The 26630-nt window shown below is 51.7% G+C and overlaps 1 protein-coding gene across 2 annotated transcripts in view; it reads right to left on the bottom strand.

Annotated features, from left to right (window-relative positions):
- Positions 1-26630, bottom strand: part of GRIK3 (glutamate ionotropic receptor kainate type subunit 3) — a 196676-nt gene that overhangs the window by 5822 nt on the left and 164224 nt on the right. For both annotated transcript variants that reach the window (XR_009452018.1, XM_059690155.1), the window contains exons 11-15: positions 20471-20694; positions 16636-16754; positions 13941-14158; positions 2995-3217; positions 2281-2531 (exon numbers count right to left, since the gene is read on the bottom strand). Coding sequence is in view for 1 of the 2 variants with exons in the window: in XM_059690155.1 (XP_059546138.1) it covers positions 2281-2531; positions 2995-3217; positions 13941-14158; positions 16636-16754; positions 20471-20694 (1035 nt within the window). In the remaining variant the exon portion in view is untranslated. The remainder of the gene's footprint in view (positions 1-2280; positions 2532-2994; positions 3218-13940; positions 14159-16635; positions 16755-20470; positions 20695-26630) is intronic.

The following is a 26630-nucleotide window of genomic DNA, read 5'->3' as shown; positions in this document are numbered from 1 at the left end:
GTCCATCAATGCTTCTCTCTCATCATTGATGTTTCTATCTTTCTCTCCCTTTCCCTTCCTCTTTGAAATCAATAAAAATATACTAAAAAAAAAAATGAAAAAAAGATAGTAGGGCAGATAGTATCATCTTATACCCATTTTACAGATGAGCACACTGAGGCTCTCTGACTGGCATATACATTAAAGTTTGAGGAGTTGACCTGTCTGACTTTTCTCCACTAGATTCTGAGAGCAGGAACCAGTCAGCTCCGCCCCACCGCCCTCCTCCCAACCCCCCACATGAGCCCAGCCCCCACACTAGTCCTGGCTCAGAGTCAGGATTTAAGAAACACTTGAAAGTGTGGAGGGCTTCAACTAAGGGGAGCTAGGCCCCTGCAGGGCAGTTGAGTGGCAGTGGCCTCCTCTGGCCTAGGTCCCTGTGAGTACCGAAAGCAACAGCAAATGTGCAGCATTGCCTGCAGGGGTATGATGGCAGAGGTTGTCCTGCAGCTTGACTGGAAGGCAGTGGGGACCACTGCTGCCCAGTGAGGCCAGGGAATCAGTACCGGGCAGCTTGTACAAGGCTGTATGATGCAGGGAACAGGACCTGGCTTTGAATTCTGGCTCTGCCTCTTACCAGCTGTGGGACCTCTCCAAACTTCCTCTTGTTCCCCCACGAACACAGGACATCACCCTCACCTCCCTCTCTTTATTCTGAAAATATTTACTGAGCTCCTACTATGTGCCAGGCACCATTCTAGGTGTTAGACATACAGCAGGGAAAATGACAGGTAAGGTCCCAGTCCTCAGGGAGCTAATGGTCTAATGATGGACTAGAAACAGATAATAAACATGTAAACGAATACTTTCAGTGATAACTATTGTTAAGAATAAAGCAGTGGCATGGGACAGAGAAGGTTTAGGAGCAGGTGGGATGGCTCCTTGGGAGGTGACATTTGAGCTGAAACCGAATGAGTAGACGATGCTGAGAAGATGGCACTCTGGGGGGAGGTCATTTCAGGTGTTAGGACAGCATGTGCAAAGGCCCATGGCTGAAACACGTTGGGTGCGTTAAGGACGCAAAAGGAGATCGATGTATGTGCAGCAGAGAAGAGGGGCGGGGAGGGCAGCAGGAAGTCAGAGGGGTGGGCAAGGGCCAGATCCTGGAGGCTTTTTGGTGGAATTTGGAGTTCATTCCAATTATAATGGAAATTCCTAAAGAGGTCTTTTTTTTTTTTTTTTAAATGTAATTTTTTTCAGCCATTCCTGATTATTGGACATTTAGTTTTTTTCCTGTGTTTTTTTTTTTTTCTTTCTCTTTTCTTCACAAAATAATTAACACGTCAATGGACATCTTTGTAAACAAAACCACACATCTCCTTGGCCACTTCCATGGGGTGCACTGCTGACTCAGGCTCACTGGTTAGAGAGGACACCATTTCATTCTGGACAGTTGTAAAAGCTGCCTGTTTTTAACGGTCCCCTGTACACACGACTTCACGACCATCGCTTTCCACACTGGCCCGTAGTGCTTTGAGCTTCGTGCTGAGTGGCGCTCCCCCCAGCACAGCAGCCTTCCCCGCTAAGGTGCTCACTGAAATCATGCCGTACACTTTCTTAAGACGCCAATGCCAGGCGCTACCACATGCCAATTAAAACGGAGTCTCCGAGAGTGAGGCCCGGGCATTAGCACTTAAAAAACGCTCTTCCTGTGATTCTAATTTGCTCCCAGGACCCAGAGCCACACTTGAATTAATCAGACAGGTGGAGTCTAGGTTCTCCCATCTGAACGCTTGGGCCGAACCTCTCTCTTACCCCTTTTTTTTTTAAACTTTTGATTATGGAAATTTCCAAATACACGCAGAAGGAGAGAGAACAGGATAATGAGCCCCCATGTAACCGTCACCCAGCTCCCATAATTACCCTGCAGGGTTTTATGCAGGGGAATGGCCTGGTTTGAATCAAGTTTTATACAGGGTGCTGGCTGTGGATGGAGAGTGGGTGGCAGGGAGGAAGTGTGGAGGCAGGAAGGCCAGGCCGGTGGTCCGGCTGGAGATGATGGGGCTTGGCCTGGCATGAACAACCGTGACGGGAGGTTTGCTCAGAGTCGGAGCAGAGGTGGGCCTGGCTGGCTTCCCGCTGGAAGGGATGCAGGTGGGCTCTGACGAGGATGGGGTCAGACACTGCCTTGGGCCTGGCGCGCAGGAGGTGTGACCCCCCAGCATCATCCCCTCCCTCCCTCCCTCCCTCCATCCCTCCCTCCCTGCCTTTCTGGTGCAGGGACCAGGGCATGGGGCTCACCTGCTCTCGCTCTGCTGTTTTGCGGAGCTTGTACACAAACTCGCCCACGGCCACCAGCACTGACAGAACCAGCCCGGCGGCCAGGACGATGAAGATGCCCCCGATCTTCTGGATCCCCAGGGCGCTGGCCTCTTTGTTCTCCTCCTCGGGACACCCGCTGCCCCGCCACCACTTCTCCTTCATGATGTGCAGCTTGTCCTCCTCCTGCAGCTGCAGGATGGCGATGGTGATCTTGTCCCGGTACGGGGAGCCTGACGTGGGAAGCGGAGACACATGTCAGCGGCGCTCGGTCCGTCTGGACGGTGTCAGCCGCCATCGCTAAACCTCTTGGTCAGCTCATCAAAGGGGCACCCAATTGCCGGAAGTCTCTCCTTCTATATGGCATCTGGTGGGAGGAAGGGTCCTCACCTGGGGCAGGGAGTCTCGCTTATGAATCACTGTGTCTGGGCTGCCTCAACAGGGGTGAGGCCGGGAAGAGAAGGCATGACCTCTGAGCTGCCCCCACCTCTGTGTTGGCCCCAGTGCTCTGCTTAGGCCCGGGCTGACCTCCCAAGGTACATGGCTCCACCCCTGCATCTCTGCGCTGAGGAAATGCCACCTTGCTAGGCTCAGCGGGAGGAGCTGGGAGTGGGAGCAGGAGACTATGTGTGGGAGTGGATGTGAGGGCCTCGCCCAGTCCCGCCCACCGGCCCCCACATGCAGCCCCGGGCTCACCCATGGGCGTGCCGATGCCGTAGCCCTTGGAGTCGATGAGGCCCCCGATCTGGGTGAGGTTGCAGTTCCTCTGGGTGACGTACTCGATGGTGGTGGACTCCATGAGCAGCGCGTAGTCGGCGGTCAGCGTCCTCTGGATGCCCTCCTCGTTGTTCTTCACCAGCGCCGAGGGCTTGCTGCTCATGAAGGCCCACATCTTCTCGAAGGTGGAGATCTTGGATTTCTGGGCCGCAGGGGAGGGGTGATGCACACAGTTACTGAGCACACTGGGGACCTTGCCTAGCAGGGCTCAGGACATGGGACGCTGTCTACAGTCCTCAGAGTGAGGGAGTGCCACCCATTGCTCAGATGTGGACACTGAGGCCCTGGGAGGGCACTTCCCAAACACACAGCCGGGAAGTGATAAAGCCAAGAACTAGATGTAGGCCACCCCGTCTGGAAACCCTTAGCTCTTGACCATGGCACAAGTGGTTTTCACACTGACTTTTAAAAAATTAATGTTCTCTCTCTAGTATTTACTGAATGATTACATGTGCAGGCCCTGTTCTAAGGGCGTCACTGCATTTATTCATTGAGTCTTCACAGCAATCATAGGAGGCAGGTCCGTTAGCCCCATTTTACAGGTGGGGAAACTGAGGCATGGCTAAGTAACTTTCCTAAGGTCACTCAGATACTAAGTGCTGAAGCCAGGCCTGAAACCCAGACCCGCTGGCTCCAGGGTCCATGCTCCTAACCACCGACTTGCATGGCCTCCCAGAGACTACTGTGAGGGCAGAGAGGGAGAGGTGGATGCCGATGAGGGCAAAGCTCCGTAGGTTTTGCCCCCACCTCCCACTTCAGCCACAGCGGCCTCTCTTGTGTACTGTGTCTCAGGGGAAGATCTTGTCCACGGTGAGGGTTTCTGTTTGTTCCACTTCATTACAGCGAGAGAGAAGCAGGGTGAGAACTGCAGAATGGGGAGCGGAGTGGGAGCCATCTGAGCAGGTGTCTGCAGGCTCCCTATCCCCTTGTCCCCAGAGTGTCTTGGGCTAGATGCTGCTGCATGGATAGAGCCAGCATCCCTAGGACCAGGCCTGGTGAGCAGGCTGCTGTGCTTGCGCTGCCTGGCTGGGGAGAGTCAGAGGGCACAGGGGCCAGGAGAGGGGGCTGACACTGCATGCCCCCTGCTGCTAAGGAGACCGGGTGCATGAACTTCATGAGATTTCTTGGGAATGTAGGGCCTGCCAGCTGCCTACTCTGAGCAGGGATCGGCCCTGCCCCCGCTGATCCCAGGGGAGCAGGTGGCTCTGCGGGCCCCATTGTACCCGGCAGTTTCCAAGTCTGGCTGCGCCTGTCTGTGATGTCAGCCCGTCTGACTGGCACCCGGCCCAGCTCCGGCGTGCATGATGGCATGGGTGTGCTCAAACAGGCGGGCGAGGGGCTGGGGATGGGCAGGAGACGGCGAAGAAACTTCCAGGAGTCGGGGCAGTGGGGGTGGGGAGAGGTGGGGTGCTCCCTAGCTCCATAAGGACTGTGCCCTCTGACAGTGGCTCCTGGAGATGCAGGCACGCCAGGAGGAGGAGAGGCCTCCGAAGCAGCAGGCGGGAACCCACTTGGACTTCCACCTGAGCCCAGATTCCGTCAGGCACCAGTGATAGCTCCTGGGCACAGGGTCTGGGGGCAACTTCACAGACAAGCAGCCCCTCCTCACCTGCAAGTTTATCTGCCCCCAAAGCCAAAGGCCTGGAAGGGCTCAGATGCCTGGAGCTTAAATGTTCCACCAGAGCTGCAAGCTGGCTGCTCCCAGCTCCTCCCTGGTCTCAGCCTGTTCTATTTTCAGCTCTTCCTGCTCTCAGCTACTCCACCTCCATAGTTACTCTCTTGCTTCTGCAACTCTTGCCTCCAGACCTTCTGTGCTCTCCAGCTAGTCCATCCGCCCAGCTATTCTTCCACCTCAGCTTCTCCTGCAGCCCCAATGCCCGCCCCCCCCCCCCAGCTACTATTACCCTTAAACACATTCCCAATTTCCAGCTCTTCTGACTCCCCAGACATTTCTTATTTTCTAGATAATTTCTGATATTCAGACTCTTCCACCCCCCCCCCCCCCCCCGCTTCTTTTATCCCTCAGGTCCTTTCCACTGTGCTGCTTTTCCTGCTCAGATTCTCTGTGGCAGGAAGTTTCTAAACGGCTCCAGTGATCTCCATTGAGGGACTCAAGTCCTTGTGTAATCCCCTACCCCTACATGGGTGCTGGATGCACAGGCTTACTTTGAACGCCTGCCCCCTCCACCCCCCCGCAACCCCATAGCTATGGGATGTCGCTCAGAAATTAGGTTAGTGAGACTGAACTATCATCTTGCTTGCACTCTTGCTTGCTGTCCTGATGGAAGCCGTTGCCATGCTGTGAGTCGCCCCATGGAGAGGCCCACATGGCCAGGAACGAAGGACAGCGTCCAGTTAATGGTCAGTGGAGAACAGCCAAGGAGGAACTGAATCCTGCCAACAGCCGCGTGGGGGAGCTTGGAAGTGCAGCAGTGTTAGCCAACACCTTGAATGTAGCTCATGAGACAACCAATCAAGAGGACCCAATCAAGCTGTGCTGAACCCTGACCCACAGACTGTGAGATCATACATGTTGTTCTAAGACACTAACTTTTGGGTCATTTGTTACACAGCTATAGATAACGGATACACTCTCTTACACACATACTCACACAAGCTATTTCTGTTCCCAATGGTTGTTTTTTCAGATAATCAATTCTAACTATTCCTTTAATCATCCCACCTAAGTCCTATCATCCCAGCTTCCAGGTACACATACTCCTCAGATACTCTACCCACCTGGTTACGGTAACTAAGTACTATACTCCCTTCAGTGACTCCAGCACCTCAGCTCCTTTTCCATCCAGGTCCCTCCTGCTTTCTGAATTCTCCTTCTTCTACCAGAGCTGGGCACCAGGGCTCCTTTACACTTTAGTGCATGCCTGCAATCCATCCACCCACCCATCCACCCACCCATCCATCCACCCATCCATCTATCCTCCATCCATCCATCCATTCATTCATCCATCATACCCTCATTTATCATGTTCATGTTCTCATGCATTTGCTCACACACTATCTATACACTAATTTATTCAACTAACTATGCGACCACCCACCTAGCCTTTTACCTATTTATCCTTCCATTCATCCACCTAGCCAGCTATCCATCCATCCATCCATCCATCCATCCATCCATCCATCCATCTACCTCTCCACCTCACCCATGTTACCCACTCACTCTCCCATGCACATAGTCAGCCACTGGTGAAATCTCAAGCCTGGAAAAAGTAACTTGACAATGAATCATTCCGGAAGCCCTGTCCTACTCCTCGCGTCCAGACTATAGTAAGAACTTCTCCTTATTCTGCAAACTCCTCCCTCCAACACCCCATTCCTCCTATACATACGCTTGTCTGACATTAAGACACATGCTCTTTCCAGTAACACTAACCATAAAAGGAGATATTTCCTTTGAGGGCTTGAGGGAGTGTTGAAGCTGATAGGTTTTTTTGGAAAGACACATAAAAGCCTCCAGTGGTAAAGGAACAGAATGAAGAAGATGGGAAAGGACCCCAGAGAGCTTGGCCAGTTAAGGTGAGAAGTGACAAGAAGGCAGGAAGCCAGCGGTGATGCTGGTTTCAAGAGGCCCTTCTCTGCCAGCTCAGTGTCAGCAAAGTCACTCCCTCGGCCACCTTCAGGCAGAGGGTCTGAATCCACTTCCCTAGAATGACCACCCACTGTGCTGGTCCTAAATCTTGGGCCCCCATTCGCAAACACCCCCACTCACGGTCCTCGGCCCTCTTACACTCTGTCCTTCTGTGAATCTGTGATTCTGGACACATCCCTGAAAAGCTTCCCTCTGGCATGTCTGAGATAAGCAGGGATGCAGGTAGGGTCCCTTCTGGAATCTCAGGCCTCTCTCCATCTCCCTGGGCCCGGCCACCGGAGGCCTGAGGTCCTATCACTGGACTGAGCTGTGGTCACCACCAGGGAGTGGAGTCTCACACACCTATGGCTCCCGAGCCATCCTGCCTGCCCCAGCTCCGCTGGGAGCCTTAATAAGCTTGCTTCAGGGCCAGTCACTCAAATCAATTAATGGAATTGTTTGGAGCAGCCATTCAGGGAGCTGTGCCAGGATGAAGAGACTTTTTTATCAGTAAAATTGGCAAGAAAGTAAGTTTCAGGCTCACGACTTTCAACTGCAGCCTTTTCAAAGGAGTAAATTGATTTTCCCCAACCGAAGATACTTAATCTTGAGGATTTAACATTTCTGTACAAGAAAATGCATGTACATATATATATATAAATATATCAGTTCCGAAGGGAGCTGAATTCCGGGGAGCATGTGGCGATGTGAGTCCATGTGAGACCGGGGGTAATTTCTGTGTTGGAAAGGAGACCTTTCCTGCAGTAATTAGCTTTCTTATCCCTGGGTGTGGAGTCTTTGGCTTTATTGGATCTTCCTACTCCAGCAGTTAATCATGTCTCTTGGCTTATTTCTGTGGGAGCCAGGAGGTCTCCCTAAGTCCGCTGCTTCTGCCTGCCTGCCCAGGTCAGACTGCTGACGCCCCAGGCTGCCCAGCTGCAGCCCCTGTTGTCTGCACATGCCCCTCAGGCTTGCCCGTGTGGGGCTGCAGGCTGGGCCCTGAAGCGGGGAGTCAGGAGGTGAGAGCTGTGGACTGGGGTGGAGGTGGTGGGAGGGGTCAGCTCCACTGTGTGAAGTCTGGTTTTAAATGCCAGCTCCATCTGTAACCACCGGCAAGTGGCATCACATCTCTGAGCCTCACTTTGCACATCTGTAAAATGGGGGTTAGCTTAGCACAGAGCCTGGCCTACAAAGTGCTCAATAAGTGCCTGGAATCGTTATTTTTCTTTAGGCTCAGTTTTCTCACCTAGAAATTGGGGACAATAATTTCTGTAGTGCAGAGTTGCTATACACTATAATGACACAATGCTCACCGAACGCCGGCAGGAGCCAGGCACGGCATTGTAATAAGTAGAGAGTCAAGCGGAATTTTGATAAACTGGAGAGCGCCATCGGCTCTCAGTTCCTGACAATTGTTGCTTCGTGGAAGAGCCGGCACTGTGATGCTTCGTCTTTCACATTTTCAAGAAGCTGGAAATGTGAATTTTCTAAATGCAAAGATCTCCTCTGTGGGCTGAAGAAGCCTGTGTATCACCGGTTTCAACAATCAACCATAAAAATAGTGTTTATGGCATATGCACTGTGTCGGGTACAGTTCCAAGCTGTTTATGTGAATTCTCCCATTTAATCATCTCAGGAACTATAGGAGGTGGGTACTATTATTACACCCATTTCATAGATGAGAAAACTAAGGCACAGAGAGGTCCTCAGTAACGGAGTGTTTTCTATCATTGCCAGCATCACTGGCCCTGCCCCTGCACCGGTTGCTGCTCTTCTGCCCACTCTGGCTCTGCTCTGTTCTGGCCTCTGGGCACCTCCTCAAGTGCTTAGCTCTGTGCAGAGGCAGATGGCCATCCTGGGACAGAGGCACCATGACCTCCCCAAAGGCCCAGTCCTGAAGGACCTGGGAGAATGGGAAGTCTCCAGGTGTGCCCTGACTGGACTCTTTCCAATGTACTGTTGGGACTTTGGGGCAATAGGAGGAAAGGGTCCAGCCTGCTTCCCCATCTGTTGGGCCAGCCAACTGGAGCAGCGTCCGGAGGAGAGAGCCTGGGACTTATGTGTTCCTGTGTGGCTGGCGCTGCACTAACCACTGCACCATGGCAGCTCAGTGAATCCTCTTGCTAATGGCCATATGGTGGGAATCAGTATCCATGTCATCCAGGTGAGCAAATACAGGCTCAGAGATGTGACCTGCCCAAGGTCACCCAGAAGAGACAACACCCACGGCCCCAGTCCTGGTCTGTCTTACTTTAAGACTGAGGCGACTTGACTGTGCCAGGGGCACCCCACCAAGCTCTGCCTGGTCAGTGCATTTTGGTCTTCCCACCCCACTGTCGATGGAAAACAGGGAGAAGGCACCATCAGAGAGGCCAGCAGACACAGCAGGAGAAACGGAAGCTGAGGTCGGGGGTGCCCCCTGAGCCCTCCAGCTCACAGAAGAGTGCAGAGCAGCTGGGGGGGTGGGGCAGGGTGTGGTGGACTGAATGGCCTCTCCAAGTGCCTTCCAGGCTCGGGTGCTGGGACGGGGCGAGGCTGTGCGAGGGGGAGGGCTTGGCAATGCCAGGGACCCAGAGAGCCTGAAACTCATGGCCCCTAGCTCCCATCCCTTTCTGAAGCGGCTCTCCCACCCACATGTGCTGTGCCTCCCCCACCCCAACACCAAAAGGGCTCACTCTTGGGAGAAGCTGTCTTCTGATAGCTTCTCCCTTCACAACTGCCCAGCCCTCCCACAAAGAGCCCGCTTCCTCAACGTTCTCCTTCACATTTTGCCTACATAGCGTTACAGCCGACCGGTGCTTTCAAAGGCCTCCTGTTTCATCTCCTAATTAATTTTCATCTTCTAAGACGGAGGGAGGACAACACAGGAGACGCCGTTTGTGATGTCCGCTGCTCCTGACAACTCTTCAAATGAAGTTTCCTTTGGAATGATGGGGCTGCCTCCAGCCATGCGTCTCCTGGGCTGCAAGGTGGGGGAGGGGAGCTCCCCCGAGAGAGCCCAACACCCCACCCACTTCCTGCCATTGTCTTTGGACAGGAATGGATTCTCCCCACTGAGTTCTACTCTCAGTTCGGGGGGGCTTTTTAAGGTGGTTTGCAGCCTAAGCAGGAACACAGGTTAACCTCAGCATTGACGTTCATCCGCTCTGGACTCTGGGACTCTCAGGGGTGTCCCCTGCTTGGTTCCTGTCCTCAACAGGCCTCCTGCATTTGCCCCACTCGGCTCCTGCCATCTTTTAATTCCATCCTTTAATTCAACAAGGGCACGCGTGAACACACACACACACACACACACACACACACACACACACACACTTGGTTATCAGATAGACAGTCTCATTTATTATTTGAGCAACTGTTCTAGGCTGGGGATCTGGCTCAACTGACTGTGGCTTCACTCTTGCCCAACTGACTCCTGGACTGCCTGGCTCTTTAGGGAGGTGTTATGGACACAGTGACAAAGAGCACAGGCAGGAGAGCCAGCGGGCTTGGGTTCAAATCCCAGCTCTGCCTTTCACTAGCTTGATGCTGGGCAAGTCAGTGTTAACTCAGGTTACTTTCTGAGGCTACTTCCATCATGTGCGAGATGGAGGTGATAACAATAGTTATGACCTTCTACCACTGATGAGAGAACGATATGAGCGAATACAATAGTCCTCCCTTATCCACGGCTTTGGTTACCCACGGTCAACCATGGTCCTAAAATATTAAATGGAAAACTCCATACATAAGCGATGCATGTGTTTTAAATTGCATATTGTTCTGAGTAGGGTGATGAAATCTCGAGTGCTCCTGCTCCATCCTGTGTAGAACACGAGCTGTCCTTTTGTCCAGCACACGCACGCTGCATACGCTCCACCATTAGTCACGTAGTGGCCGTCCCAGTTATCAGACCGACTGTCACGCTGCCGCAGTGCTTGTGTTTAAGTAACCCTTATTTTGCTTAATAATGGCTCCAAAGTGCATAGTGATGCTACCAATTTGGATATGCCAAAGAGAAGCTGTCAATTATATGCATGTCTAGGAAAACACAGAGTACATACAGGGTTCCGGACTATCTGTGCTTTCAGACATCCACTGGGGGTCTTGGAATGTGTCCCTGTGAATAAGAAGGGACCGCTGTACAAGCAACATGCTTGGAACACTGCCTGGCACCTAGTAAGTGCTCGATAAATGTTACCATTCTTGTTGACTTTGCCAATGTCTCCTAGACATCCTGTGCGTACTCCTGGCACTGACCCCTGTTCAAACCCACTGCCAACCTGGCCATGTACACTGAAGGGCAGGGGAGGGACAACCCCTCCAGAAGACCCGAGAGTGGGTGTGAGAGAGGGCACTTCGTGTGCAGACCGAATATCTGACCTACGTCCCAGTTCCATCACCAATCTGCTGTGTGATCATGGGCCAATTACCCAGCCCCTCCACTTCTCTAGGTTAAATTCGGGTTTTCTTCCAGCTCTAACGTTGAAGTGACAATGAGGCCATAACCTGGCCTGGGACGGGGGAGGTATGACCATGGAGGGAAGAGGGGCAGGGAGAAGTATGTTTGTCCAGGGATCTTCAGGGAGGGTGCTGTGTGCTTCCAGCTCCTGGTATGGGGCGGGGCTCATGTAGCCACACTCAGGTCCTCTCCGCCTACATAGCAGTCCCACTGCTGCTGCCAACGAAAGGGAGCCGAGCCAAGGAGAGCTTCACTGGAATTAAAGCAGGAGACAGGAAGGCCAGACTTCAAGAGGAATTAATTGGGGATCAGGAGAATAAGGAAGTGGAGCTGGTCCTGCTTGGAGACATGGAGTTGCTGTTTCTGGCCGACGGCCCTTATGAGGACAGGCCCTTGAGCCCCAGCATCTCAGCTGGGTGGCAGCATCTGAGTCCCTCCACTGGCCTCCTCACTGTGCCATTTGCAGAGAAGGTGGGTGAGGGCAGAGCAGGCTGCAGGAGGTGCTGCTTGATGCCGGGGACAGCGGCTCAGTGGGGAGCTGGGACTAGGCTCTGGGAAGCCAATCTGAGCATCTTAGAATGGAGGGAGGCAAGGACATCCAATCAGCGGCAATGAGCCTGCACCGGCCTTATTTATGCTGCTTCCCTTTGATCGGGAGCCCTGCTTGGAGACGCGCTCATGAGTAATGCATGAGAGATGCTCTGGCACAGTCAAAGGGCTGGGCCACAGCCTGAGGATAGGCACGAGCAGGCACACCACACGCACACACACATACATGCACACTCATACATGGATCATTACAAACACACGTAGACACACATGCATGCAGGAGCCATCACACGCACACAAAAGCTATTACACACACATGAATGGGCCATTACACAACACATAGCAATCACACACACACAGGCACATCCACCCCACTCACACTAATTTAGGCACACCCATGGGGACATTTCAACAGATGGACATGCATATATTCTTCACACATATATACATATAGACACCCTGGCACCCACTTGTAGACATTTATAAGCACATATCCACACACTCAGGTTACAGAGATACATATACACATATGCTCACCAGTACACACATATATGTGCAGATACTCATGTTCATATACACACACATACTCCCACACAGGCAGACTCTGTGTACGGGCACAAGTGTGCACACATACATGTATCACATATTTCTATATGTACACATTCATGTAACACATACTCACATACTGCTCACACTCATGAGCAAACATAGGGTCCCAGAGAACTCCTAACGTGCCTATGACCACACTTTTCTCTTTCCTTCACTCTAAATACATGGCAGTGACCTCTTAGGAAGGCCACGCCTGCTGCTTCACAGCGGCAGTAGCAACATCTGAGACAGGAGCCCCTTTCCTGCCTCTTCCCTCTTTTCTCTTCGCAAAGCAGGTGCTTTCATCCTCAAGGACAGACCGGGGGAGTAGGGGGAGACAGAGTCCTGGTGGGGCTCCAGAGCCTAGGAGGCAGAAGACTTTCCCACCAACCCCTTCTTCTCTCCTACTCAGGCCCCATTGGAGGCTCAATCCGTCACTCAGAGGATTAGCCTGGAAGGAGGCAAGGGCTGGGGCTGGGAGCCAGGGCCCAGAGGAAAGGGACACAACCCAGACTTTCAGACTTATCGAGAGCAGTTGACTAATACCTAAATGAATGAACAAATGGACCTATAGCCCCAGAGTTCCGAATCCTGACCATTTCTGAGAAATAGTTGGGACAGTGGTTCTCAAAGTGTGGTCCCTGGACCAGCAGCATCACCCGGGAACTTGTTAGGAATGCACATTCTTGGCCCCACCCTAGGCCCACTGACCCAGAAACTCTGAGAGTGAGGCCCAGCAACCTGGGTTTGCCCAGCCTTTCCAGTGATTTGGCTGCACACCCAAGTCTGAGAGTCATGGCCTAAACCATGGGCCTTGGAGGAAGGCAGACCTGGGTCAGCATCTGGCTTCTTCAGCTGTGAGTCCTTGGACAAGTCACTGAACTACTCTGAGCCTCCGTTTCCACATGTGTAGAGTGGAAGTAGTACCTACTCACAGGATTTGTCATGAAGGTTACACAAGGCAACCATTTAGCACAGCGCCTGGCTCACTGTGAGCTCTCGGTGCTGGTAGCTGTTGTTATTATCACTTTAATTTCCAGAATAACATTTACAGCTACTGGTTTTCAGGGTCAGCCTGTCAACCCTCAGCTACTCGAGCAGAAGGTGTCAAAACATTGGGAACTGAGCCAACACCTTACAAAGCAGGAGGAGCAGCAAAGTCACGGCCAGATTCCTGTAAGAGCAGTAACCTGAGCAGTGACGGCGGCTTTTTCTGGACACAGGAGTCTTAGAGTGTAACACGCTAAGGAATGTTTGTAAACACTCTCTTCCAAGGAAGAGAGGGGGACGTGCCCCCTGCTGTCCTCTAAGTGGTAAAGCGCTCACCTCAAGTCCAGGCCAGCCTCGTGGAGATGGATGGATGCCACTGAGACCCAAAGTCAAGGGCAAGGCAGCCACTGGCCCTGGGGCCTGTTATTGCACCTGGCCTCACTTCCTCCTCCAGCCTCGTCTCCCCACCTGCCCTCTGATGATTTAAGGAAATAATGCACACTCACACGGCTTGTCCCAGGCATAGAAACCTCTAGGATCTATGCTGTAATCAACCCAGGTGGCCACATCACCTTAACTCCCAAAAGTTAATGATCCCCAACAGGGAGGGACTAAGCCCTGGGGATTTCTGGCCCTGGCTCTGTATGTGTAGGGAAGACCAGTAAAGGGCCAGCTTGAGGTGGTGCAGTGGGCGGGAGAAGGTCTCACCTTGAAGAAGGTCATGGTGGCCCCGTCCTTGACCGCTCCATACTCGATTTTGGTTTGCTTGGCCAGGTCATCTGCAGAGTCGATGGGTGATTCCATGCGCTCCACGGTCAGAAAGGCGGCCAGGTTGGCCGTGTAGGAGGAGATGATGATGAGCGTGAAGAACCACCAGATGCCACCGATGATGCGCGTGGACAGGGCTTTGGGCATCAGTTCAGACCCTGGGAGAAGGGAAGAGGCAGGTGGTCTCTGACAACGTCCAGACCAGGCTGCTCGGGTCTTCTGGGTCGTGGGCTCCACTGACGATCTCATGAAAGCCAAGGCCCTTACCCTCGACCAGTGTTCTCAAACTGTGGGCCCTGGGCCAGCAGCAGCAGCATCATCTGGGGACTCATTGGCAATGCACAATCTCAGGCCCCATCCCAGGACCTACTAAACCAGTAACCTCAGGGGTGGCGCCCCATAACCCAGGCTTGATGAGCCCTCCAGGTGATTCTGATCAGGCTGAAATTTAAGAACTGCTGCTCTAGAACCACAGGCACATGCGCAGCATTTCACAGGCCTGCCAGACCCTCTGATGCATGTCCACGGACCCCTGGATGGCCCCAGGTTCTGAACACTTGGGAGGAGTCAGGACCCCTGGGTTCTGGAGTGAATTCTGCTCCTGACTCTCTGTATGATCTTGTGCCAGACACCTCCCCTCTCTGGGACTCTGCAAAGCATGAGGAATCGTCCCTCCTCTTCCCAGCCCCACACAAATAACGCAACGCTGCGATGATATAATTTGAGGAGAAATTGTGTTGGAAATACAATTGGTATACAAATACAAGATTGCTATGCGGGGCTTTGCAGGAAGAGAAAATCAACATTTTTTGAAGCTCTTTGCAGAAATAGATAACTCTTCCTCCCCGACCTTGGATGTGGAGCACAATTTAGATGAAACCTTCTAACTGAAGTAATTAACTGGGCGGCTTTCAAGAGATTTAAATAGCAAGTGACTCCTGAACTTTGCAGAATATTTGGACCTGCAACCTGAAAAGCATCCGCTTTGATATGGATGATTTTTTTTTCTTTTATCAAAGAAATCACTCAAGGGAGAGGTTTTCAAATACACAACGATTTTTCTCCCTCTTAATGAAAACCTTGCGGGAATACACAAGGGGCCAGGGCTTTGAATAGCAGCAGGAGACGAAGAAGAGAGGCTATTACTGCACTGAGGGGTTTCCAGGTCTTTCCCAACTGTCACTGCGCAAAGATGATGGACGCAGAAGCAAGGTGAGGCTTCAGGACACTCATTAATAGCGGGGACAGCTTGAGGCACTTCCCTTGAGAGCTGCCTGTCACTTCCCACAAGGCTTCTCAGCTTCCTCACCAGCCAGTCCCCCCAGCCCCACCTGCCTGGCCCTCCCCCAGCCTGAAGAGCTAGAGTTGCCCCCAAGGTGAGAATGACTTAGTTGTTTGCTTGGTGAGTTTTGCCAGGCTCTGTTGGACCCCTAGCAAGGCCCAAGTCCCTACCCCGGGCTCTGTCATGGATGGGACATCATCGGGGAGGGGGGCAGGTGCAGTATTTATCTTTCCTCATCCTTCTTCATTCAAGCACCCAGCACAGGGCTTGGCAGGTAGTGGGCACTCAGGACCCCGTGGGATAATACCATTCACTCACTCATTCACCCACCCATTCAGCATTTGCTGGTGGATGTCTACTGAGGACCAGGATTTGTGCTGGGCCTTGAGGATACACACGGATGAGTGAGGGACAAGGACATTTTCTTGGGATCCTCCTCCCTCTGAGCCATGCTCCCTTGTCACCCGATGTCCCTTTGTGGGACCCTAAAGGTTTGGGTTCCCCCATTTTCTGAGATACGAGGCTCTGGACTGACAGGCAGAAGCACATGTTCTCCCTGAGGGTGTTTCCTGGCTGGGGGTCCGGTTCCCAGTGTCCTTGAAGCCAGAGCAGATGTGCTGCTCTCTGAGATACTGGAACAGCTGCACGTGTTTCCAAAGGGTGGGCCACCAGCCCACGGCCAGGTACACTGCCCTCCCTCGAGAGGATGGAAGGACCGGTGCTCTTCCATGTATCCCACCTCTCACGCGCTCAGGCTAAAGTCCAGCCTCAGAGATGCCCTTCCTCCTCCCAGACTCCCCACAGCCAGGCGGCCATGGAGTCCTGTTTCTGCTGCATCCTGACATCCTCTTAGTCATTCTCTGTCTTTTACCCCCATGGCTACCACCGCAGTTCAGATCTCACCATCTCCTTCCTGCAATGGCCTCCCAGCCCCTCCCTGCCTCCACTCTCCCCCTCCTCAGCCCAACTTTGTTCAGCCGATGCTATGGTGGTGAGGCCACCGGTGGGTCAGCCTCCGTAAGAAGGATGCTCTATGTCCACCTCAGTTGGAGCAGGAGGAGCTGGGGATGAGCCCTGCATGACATGGGTGGGGGCAGCTTATCTGCTTTAACCCTAGAGCCTGAGCTGGCCCAGAAACAGCAGCGGTGAAGGGTGGGCCCTGGGGCAAGGGCACACACCTGGGTGTCCAGCTGTCGCCAACCCTGTGATGGCTCAGCAGGTCTGAGGCTGTCCTGGAGGGTGGGCTGACTCTGCTGACTCCATAAAGGCGGAGCCCTCCCATCCCCCCACACACCCAGGGAGGAGAGGCCCCCTGGGGAGTGGAGACTCCCCCCCGGGGGAGGGGGCGCATACCTTGCTGCATCAGGGACCCCATTCCGAACCAGAAGCTGTTCAGCAGAGTGAAGTTGTTTTCCACCACCTCGGAGCCAGGGTTGCAGGGGTGAGCATCGTACCACTCGTATGGGCTGAACCTGCAGGGAGGACAGGGGAGCAGTGAGGCTGAGCTGCAGGGCGACGAGAGGGAGGGGTGTCCGCGTCACACCAGCCCGTGGTTTAGCGAACACCCAAGTGCTGACCACTTGAGCATCCATTTCCTCACTGTTCTGCTGGGGAGGCCGGGATGGGAAATCAGGGCCGTTGTGTTTCGTTCTTTATGGTTAGTGGCTTTTGCTGGTTATAAAAGTAATTCAGTAGCATCTCTTAAAATTAAAAGTGCACAGGCCCTTCAACCTAGCAATTCTGCGACTCATTATCCATCCTAGAAAAAACACGACCACACGAGCGTAAAGAGAAGCGCACGGAGGTGTTTATCAAAGCACTGCTTGTAATAGCAAAAACACGGGAAACAACGGAAATGTCCTTCAATAGAGGAACGATGAAATCAACTGTGCCACACCGTGCTCTGAAACATCATGCGGCTGATAGGGGGGAACGCGATACTTCTAGATGTACCGACGGGGAAAGATCTTCAACACATGTTTGGTTAAAAAAACAGTGATAAAAATAAGAACAATAGGATGGCATTTATGTAAATAGATTCCCCAAGACACAGCTATCTACCTCTTTATGTACATTTGTATTTAAATGCATATAAAACATCTGGAAGAATCCAATTCTGAAAAGTGTGTTTCTCTGGGGAGGGAAGTCAGAGTGGCAGAGGAATTTTAGGGAAGCCTTTTGCTCTATATGTATTATATGAATTTTTATTTTTTTAATCCTCACCCGAGGACATGCTTAGAGAGAGGATGGGAGGGGGGGAAAAGGGAGGGGGAGAGAGAGAGAGAAACACTGATAGGCTGCCTTCCATAGGTGCCCTGACTGGTGATCAAACCTGGAACCTGGCCTTATGCCCTGCCTGGGTGTCAAACCAGCAACCTTTTGGTGTACAGGACAGCTCAACCAAGTGAGCTACTCCAGTCAGGCATATAATATAAAATTTTAAAGATGAGAATGGGCTTTTGAATGATTTGTAATATTATTTATTACTATTTTTGTTACTTATTTATATTTTTTAATTATTCATATATTACTTAAAAACTTAAAGCAAAAACAAAAGTAAAGTACACTCTTCATAAAGTATCCAAACAGCATAGAATACAGTGAGAAGGTAAAAGTACTCCAGGATATCCCCTCCCCTAATCCCCGCACCCACCCCCCCTGGAGAGAATAATGTGCTATCAAACTTTTCAGATTTTTTTCTCTGAAGATACAAATGCATGTATGACAGGGAGACATGGTGACTTTAAGCCCCCCACTGCCTTCTAAGGAGAAGTCCTGGCAGGTGGGGCATCGTCTGTGTGTGTGGCCCAAGTTCCCGCGGAGGAAATGAAGGGTGGGGGAAGCTAGAACATCTGAGAGAGAGAGAGACCCTGGGAAAGTCCCCAAAGGGCTGGACTGGCTGGTGTGGCCTGAAGCAGAATATCCTGGTGGCAGGAAAAGGCCTTAATCAATGCTCACGCCCTGGTGCTAGGCAGGCATGAGCCAGGCCAGGCCATTTGCAAGGCAGACAGCCCTGCGCTGAGCCACATGCTGTGGAGAGGATCTGGGAACTGGCCACCTTCACAGGCCCCAGCTCTGGGCGGCTGTGTCCAGCTCTCCAGCAGCCAGCATGCAGTGGCCCAAAGGACGCAGGCCACGCGGAGAAGGGGGCCGAGGGCCACATGCCCCATACAGATGTGCGGTGCTTGACCCTGACAGTGTTGTAAAAAATCCAATGAGTGGCTACATATAAAAGCCAAGAGGTGTCACATTAAAGTCTGAACCTCTCTAAAAATCATGGACCCGGGAGCGCCGGCACAGCACCCCGCCAAGCACAGCTGTGGGAGCTGAGTAGCGGCTGCTCCTTCGCCAGGCATGTGCCTCTGGCTTGCTTCCATCCCCATGGCTCCCGATTCCCTCCACTCAGCCTGCTTCACTTTCTCAGGCTTCCTTCCGGCTCCCTCCGGCACCTCCATTGGCCACCCCTGATTTAAACTCGGAAAGGTCATGATGTGAAGCCTAACTCTGTAAGAAAAAGCTTTGCGACTTTGGGCAATGGCTTCACCCCTCTGAGCCTCAGTTTCTACTTCTGTAAAGTGGGGATAATTATACCCACCTCACAGGACTGTGTGACGATTTCAACAGGTTGCGTTATGTGACTTGTGCTATGTGAGTGCTACACAGTGTGACAATTGTACCACGGTGCTGTCCGTGGCTCCGTGGCTCCGTGGCCAAGACCCTCGCTCCTCCCTTCTCACCTTCTGTGTCCCGTGTCATCATTCCAGCAGTTCCGGAAATCCCGTCTCTCCCCAAAAGTCTCCCCAGCCTAACCTTGGGAAGGGGGTTCCTACTGTCCTGGCCAGGAGGGATGTGGTGGGAAGCAGGCTTGGCTGCCAGCCGCTGATGAAAGGCCAGGAACGGGAGGGGGAGGGGGAGGGGGAGGGGGAGGGAGAGGGCCCGCACATCACAAGGGCAGAGTGATGCTGGAAAACCTGAGCTGTTTTCCAGGGCATGGTGGGCTGAGAGGCCCCGGGAGCCAGGAGCCGCTAAAATGATGGCGAGAGCTGCAGAGTGGCTCCTGGCCTTCAAAGGCTTGTTAGACCATTAGAGAGACAGGGCTGGGCTGAGCAGGCAGGCAGCCCCAGGCTGGCAGGCGGCAAAGGGTTGGAGGCAGGACAATCTCATCCCGCCATCTTTCCCTTTGGTCTCTCTCCGTGTGGGAGGAGGGAGCGAAGGCAGTGGGGTGGGGGAAAGGTTTTCAAAGAAGTCCCAGGAGAAAAAAAGGCTGAAACACCAAGTCCTTGGATCTCAAATTGCCTCTCCAGAGAAGTCTCTTCGTGCCTTGTTAGGGTTTAGAGAAAAAATAAGCAGGGCAGAGGCTGGGCTGGGGTCTGGAGGGAGGGGCCAGAGGGCCCAGCTGTGAAGGGGAGGGGAGCTGGGGCCCAGGCAGAGGACGGATGTCCAGGTGGCCAGAGATGTGGGTCACAAATAAAACACTTGGGGACCCGAGTTCACTTATTGCTGGGATGACCTTGGCGAGTATGAGCCTTTCTGAGCCTCAGATGTCTCCTCTTCCTGGGAGGCTGTGAGAAGTAACTAATATAATGGCTGTAACGGACAGAGCACGGTGCTTGGCAAACACTAGATGCTCGGTAAACACGGAGCTCAACGCGTCCCTTGTTATCTCCTTCTACCATCGACCACAGGGATGTCCTAGCATCTTCCATTTGAACAACCAAATGTGCAAGGTGTTGCTAGTGTGCCTTACAGACAGGTGGGTATGCATGTTTCTGCATGAGTGCTTGTGTGTGCATCTGTGTGGTACTGTTTCCCCTGCTGTTGTGGGTTCAATGGACACAGTCCTATTTTCCAAGTGTCAAGCCGCCTGCAGGGCCACCCAATGCACCTGGGTCTGCAGGACTCGGTACCTGGCCCAGATGATTCAGCTCTGAGCAGTGAGTTCACCTCTCTAAGCCTGCTCATAGGGCCTGGGGTGCAAGAGCTGCTTCTCAGAGTCATATACACAGAGCAGGGTAAGGATGGGGGATTCAAGCTTGGGGGCCATGGCATATTCCCCAAGGGTCATAAAGGGATCTGAGCTTTAGAGGAGGAGAGAGGAGCATGCATTAGCAGTGGATGAGTGGAGACGTGCCTGGCTCCCTAAACCTCCAACCTCGGGCCAGAGCTCTGGCCATGGCATTGCCCTTACCTGGCGATGACAAAGAGGACACAGCTGACACCCAGGTAGGCGAGCAGCACATACATCCAGATGTCAGGGGACAGGGGGTTGAGGAAGGAGAAGACACTGGGGTTGGTGCCGTTGGGCTTGCGATAGAGGATGCTGACACCGAGCGTCATGAAGGGCTTGGAGAAGTCAATGGCCTTCTCGCGCACATGGGTGATGGTCAGGGGGGCCACGGCCAGGTCCGCCTTCTGCAATGGGAGAGAGAGAGACAGACAGACTATGAGTAACGCCTCTGACTGACAGTGGATAGAATACTCCTTGGAGTGGAGTCAGTTGCCTGAGTCCTGGATTACTTAACCACTCTTTAGTGTCAATGTTTGCGAACCCTTCTGCTGGGCCAGGCCATTCTCAGGGTGCTGGGGAGACAATGATAAACTTAACCCTGCTCTCCGAGAGCTCATGACCTTCAGGAAAAGGACAGCGGCATAAATGTGCAGAGAATGGAGCCCTATTAAAGCTATATCCATGTGCTCTAGTCTAAAAACGGTGCTTTGTCAAATAAATACAGTTCATAACCTAAAAACATTTAAAGATCACTCATGTTCTTTATTTGTGACTTTCAAACATCATGAAGAGGACACGAAATCCACAACAACCCTTATCTAAATGTTTTCCTCTCCTATCCACTTTTTTTCTTTTGGTTAATTCTCACCCAAGGATATTTTATCCACTGATTTTTAGGGAGAGTGGAAGGGAGGGAGGGAGGGAGGGTTGAAGCGGGAGAGAGAGGGAAACACTGATGTGAAAGAGACACATTGATTGGTTCCCTCTGGCACATGCCCTGACTGGGGCCGGGGATTGAACTTGCAACGCAGGTACATGCCTTAGATGGGGAATTGAACCCACGACCCTTTGGTGTGCGGACTGATGCTCCAACCACTGAGCACCAATGGCCAAGGTTCCTATCCACTTCTTGATTGCTTCACAACACTCTAGATATTCTATATATCCTAAAAGTCCCCCAAACCAGTTAGGCAAAAACAGGACCTTCTTTGGAGGGGGAAGGTAGGAAACAAAATAAACAGGCAAATCCAGAGCCCCCTTTAATTAGGGAGGGGAGGGATGAGAGCCGAGAAAGAAAGGAGGGGGGAGGGGAGGCTAGAAATGCTCAGATATTGATAAATCTTAGCCCATCACAATTTTATTGAAGGAATTAACTAAAGTTCTATTTTTGGGGTCTGAGCTTTTCCTAATTAAAAGTCTATAATCCTTTATTTCTTTCTGTCCAGCCTTACCCCACTGCTCTATTTCTAAATGAGGCCCCATTTAATTGCTTCCTGTTGACCACATCTATGCTTTGCACACACTGTGCCTTGTTGAGAAGGCCCTCTCCTGCGGCCTTTTACCACTTTCCATATTCCTTTGCACATGTGCCCTCTTCCAAGAAGCCCTCCCTGATAGCCTCCAATTCTAAACTCCCACAATTTTGCTCTGTCCTGTGGTAAGATCCTAGCCTACTCAATTTGAATAGCAGGATGTGTGGCCATGTGACTTTTTGTCTTATCTGCTTATTTACCTGTGAGTTTCTAAGCACAGTTGGGACTGTAGCTAATACACTTTTTCCATTTCTCAATTTTTAATCCCCATCTCAGCCTCTGTACTATTTGTTAATTAATAATGTTTCCCTCTGAGGGGTTACTCCTTAGGTTTCTGTGGATATTTACACATTAGAATGTGAACCAACTTATCACTTTCCTTCCTCTGATGGGACAGGACAGAAAGGGAGGCTGGGGTCCTAAAGACCAGCACTAAAGACCCTTTTGCTAAGCTGACAGGAGGCTACCTCTGAGACTCCGTCCCAAGGCAATGCCCCTAGGCAGCTAACCACTGGCTTGGTCCAGCTTCATCCATCCATCCATCCATCCATCCATCCATCCATTATTTATAAGATCCACCAAGCATTGGGGAATACAGGCAGAGAAGGAAGTGGACCTAATCAAATTGTTTACTAAATGGCAGCTGTTAACAGTATCTGACTTCACTAATCCTAGAATAGAAACCAGGAACCAAGTTGAAATCAGACTTCAAAGAGGGGAGGACTGATATGGGTGGAATCCCAGCTTCTAAATGGCTTTGCAAATGTCCTAGACTGGGGACGGTGGGAAACGCTTCATGATGTTGCTTACCCCAGTATTTCTCCTTCTAACAGCACCCCCACACCCAACTATTGACACTTGGAGCACAAGGATTCAATGAACCTCAGAACCTGGGAAAGGTAGGGAGGAGGAGCCTATTACAAAGGATTGTTTTACATTGGGACATTCTTTTGTACATTTCTGAGTGTGTGGGCTGGAACTTGCTTAGCTCTTAAGGCAGAGATAAGAAGAAACAGGCACCCCAGTTCCCTGGAGCCCTCTCAGTTCCAGAACACAACAAAAGAGAGAACTATCTGGGATAGTGCAGAGGGACTGATATGTATTTGCTCAAGACCTACTGTGCACCAGCCTGGCATGCAGAGGTGAGCAAGAGACCCAGCCCCTGCTCTCATGGAGCTTCTGGTAGAGGGAGACCCTTTTGGGGGATGAGGGTAGGACTCTGAGTAGGGTGGGAATGGGGCCTGGCACCATAGAGAGTCCCTTCCAATCTTGAAGTTCTAGGATCCTCTATAATGTTGGTATAATAGGGTTGAAATGGGCTTTTGATTCTCAAAGTTGGCCTCCCCGAGACTTTTCCCTTCAAAACACAATGCTTTTGGGAAGGCTCTGTTATGAACCCAAAGTCATCATCATTGTTCAGAATGCATTTGGAACTGGTCTCTGAGACTGGCCTCTGGGGCTTGGAGTGGATTCTTGGGAAGAACTTCAAGGTCAATGGAGGCAAATCTTCCTTTGGCTTTTGGCGGCAAGTTGAATGAGAGCATTAGTTACTGAGGGGATCAAGGTGTTTGCAGCCAGGGCTTGTTCCATCTACTAGAAATTTTTCAGGATTCACAAGGAAGCCAATCATAGGGCCACAGGCCCTCTTTCTTCCTCAAGAACCAGTCGGGCCGAAACCGGTTTGGCTCAGTGGATAGAGCGTCGGCCTGCGGACTGAGGGGTCCCAGGTTCGATTCCGGTCAAGGGCATGTACCTGGGTTGCAGGCACATCCCCAGTGGGAGATGTGCAGGAGGCAGCTGATCGATGTTTCTCTCTCATCGATGTTTCTAACTCTCTATCTCTCTCCCTTCCTCTCTGTGAAAAATCAATAAAATATATTTAAAAAAAAAAAAAAAAAAAAAAAGAACCAGTCGGAATGTCCCCACCAGCTTTCTCCTTTCTGCTATAATGGGGTTAAGGAGCGGGGACATCTTTGGTATTCTTTGCCTACAGCAGCAAGACAACTGGTCAACCTGACCTTCTTCATGGGGAATTCTAATGTGTGTTCTCCTTTTAGCTTCAAGAAGGCCGGTGTTCTCCACTTCAATTTTGTTTAAGGCGAGAAACACTACATTTCACCATTTGTGCTTTTCCCCTGAAAAAGGCATTATTTTGTTCAAGTTCTCCTGAAAGAGCAGAGCAGATGTCAAGCCTTTGCCGTTTCAGTTCATTACACAGAATGAAAGGCCCAATCTTGGCAGGTTCTTCCCACTCATGCAAGTTTTCTTTGAGGATGATTCATGAACCCATAGGATGTCAGAGCTGGACAGGAGAACTTCGAGACTATCTACTCCAACCCCAAATTTTTTATGGAGGGGAAACTAAGGCTCAAAGAAGGTCCAAGGTCTTTGCTTTCATATTTATAGTAATCACATCCTTGAATAACCTTCAAACCTCTGACTTTTCAACACATTCATTGGTCCTAAGGGTGATTTGTTGACCCCTCCTGCCCGTGTCTCTCTCACTTGACCATGTTCCTCTCTCAGAACACTTTCTCTGGCTTAATAGTTGCATCTCTCGGCATGTTCATGGATTATTATCTGTTTCCTCCACTAGAGTGTCAGAGCCGGAGGCTCAGGAGGGGGATCCTGCTGTATATTCACAGCACCTGGCATGAGACCTAACTTAATAAATTTATTGAATAAGTGAATAACTTAATCAATGTGAACACTGGAGGTTTAGGAGCTCAGCACACGGCCTGCCACATGGCAGTTTTCGGGGGTGGGGACACTGAATCACAGGTGGAGTCTGCTGATGACCCACCAGCCAGTCACCACACTTACCCATCAGCACTGTAGCCACTGACAACTTCGGAACAGCCCATATATATCTAAAGAGATGGGTACAGATGCTAGAAAATTCCTAAGTGTTGACTGAGAGGTCATTGCCTGCGCTTCACACACAGACCTCCAGGATGCCTGATGGTGAGAAATGAAGCCTGTGTCTTTCCCAGGCCTCGGAGAATGGATGATTCCTGAGTCCTGGCAGGAGGTCAGCATGTTCCATTGATTCAGTTACTCCCACATCTCTAGTCACCGTCCAGGTCTGGCATGGCATGGGTGCTTGGAACAGGCCTTCCTGCTGTGACTAACCTCACACAGGTACAAGCTGACAGCATCTCACCTCCTGCCACCTGGGCCCTTCTTGCCCCCATGACTTCCCAGGGACACTGCTGTAGGGTCCCGATTGGCTCCCATGCCTCCATGCCAAGCCCAGAAATGCATGGGAGTCAGGAGTCAGTTAATAAGCCTATTCCCCTCACTCCAAGAGATGGTCCTGAGACACATTTTGCAAGGCTTTTCTGGGGCGCAGACTTGTGGATCTAGCCATTAGTTGTACTCAGTGGCAATGGCTCAGTAATGTGTCCTCATATTGGCTTCCCCTCCCTCCTGCTCCACTTTCCTGCCTGTCGCTCTGCCGGCATCACACCCTGTTACTAAGCAGTGGCATCTGAGCCTATGCCTCAAGCTCTGCCCTCCAGGAGCCCAGGCTGAGACTTTGCTCCCGGAAGTTTTGTGGAATGAATGAAGGAACAGATGAGCCTCAGGAGTATAAGCGTGGTCCGGGGGCTCTCTCTGACCTCAGTTTCCCTCCAATACCTCCTTCACCCCTGAAGCTCTATTGCTACCTTGCACCTTATCTTTTCTTGAACTTGGTTGTCTGAACCTTCACCCCTGCCAGGCTCTTTTCAGGCCTTTCCCAGGCTGGTCTCTAGCAGCTGACAGTTCTGTGGTGAACCTCAATGCGGCCAAGTCCTTCCTGAATTCCTCACCTGCTTACTGGTCATCCTCAGGCAGATACTGAGCTTCTCCAGAGCTCTGATCAATCTGGCTGCCAATAAGAGTCCACCTTTGCAGTCCATCCATATTCCCTACCCTCAAATGCCCTGTCCCGTTCAGGATTCTGACCTGCCCCAGGTGAGCTCCCAGCATGCCTTGCTTCAAAGTGCATTGCCCCAGCCTGAAGGAGGTGGCTTGGCAGAGCCTTTCCTGGCCACACAAACAGGGGTTTGAGAACCCTTCCGACACCAATGCATGCAGGCCAGGACTTGGATCCGGTTCCTGGTTTCAAGGTAGAAGACATAATAATGGGTGATGGGGTCATGGCCTGACACCAGTGATGATGATGATGATGATGATGATGATGATGATGATGATAGAGAGAGAGAGATTGAGTGACGGATGGGGTGATCGCACTTGTTGTTCCCATAGTTGGAGGTGACTTGGGGGAAGGTGAGTGCGTTGGGGGGGCACTCTCCAGGTCCCCCATCTTCCTCCACAACCCTGGCTCCTGGGAGGCCATGTGGCATGGGACAGAGGTGAGCAGGGTGTCAGGGAAGGACTTCTTAAGTCCTGCTGGTCGGAGGCTCCACCCAGGGCCTCCAAATGGGCCTCTGGGGCAGATCCTTGCAAAGTTAGCATTCATCATTTTTACGTCTACGATCAGATCCCTAATAAGAAAGTAATAATATTGCCGAGCCTTTACCACGTTTTCTATGAGCTAGTGAGAAGACTAATTATCTGACGACACTAATAAATGGTTATGGTGATATTAAAATTGGCACCAAGCTAGGATTAATGGACTCATCAGTTGTAGGGACTCTGGTTTAACAAGGTCACCTGCATGTCCCATCAGAGCCTATGGCCTCCATGGAGACGGGGCTGCCCGGGGGCCATGGATGAGGCCTCCTTCTTTCTCCAGCCAAGGGTCAACTTGGGAAGGTCTGGCTGCTGCAGGATTTTCTGACCCACCCGCTTGCAAACAGCTC

Source organism: Myotis daubentonii, chromosome 3 (genome assembly GCF_963259705.1).
Source record: "Myotis daubentonii chromosome 3, mMyoDau2.1, whole genome shotgun sequence".
Taxonomy (NCBI): Eukaryota; Metazoa; Chordata; class Mammalia; order Chiroptera; family Vespertilionidae; genus Myotis; species Myotis daubentonii.
The sequence above is the reverse complement of the archived record's forward strand: the minus strand, read 5'-3'. Positions and strand labels throughout refer to the sequence as shown.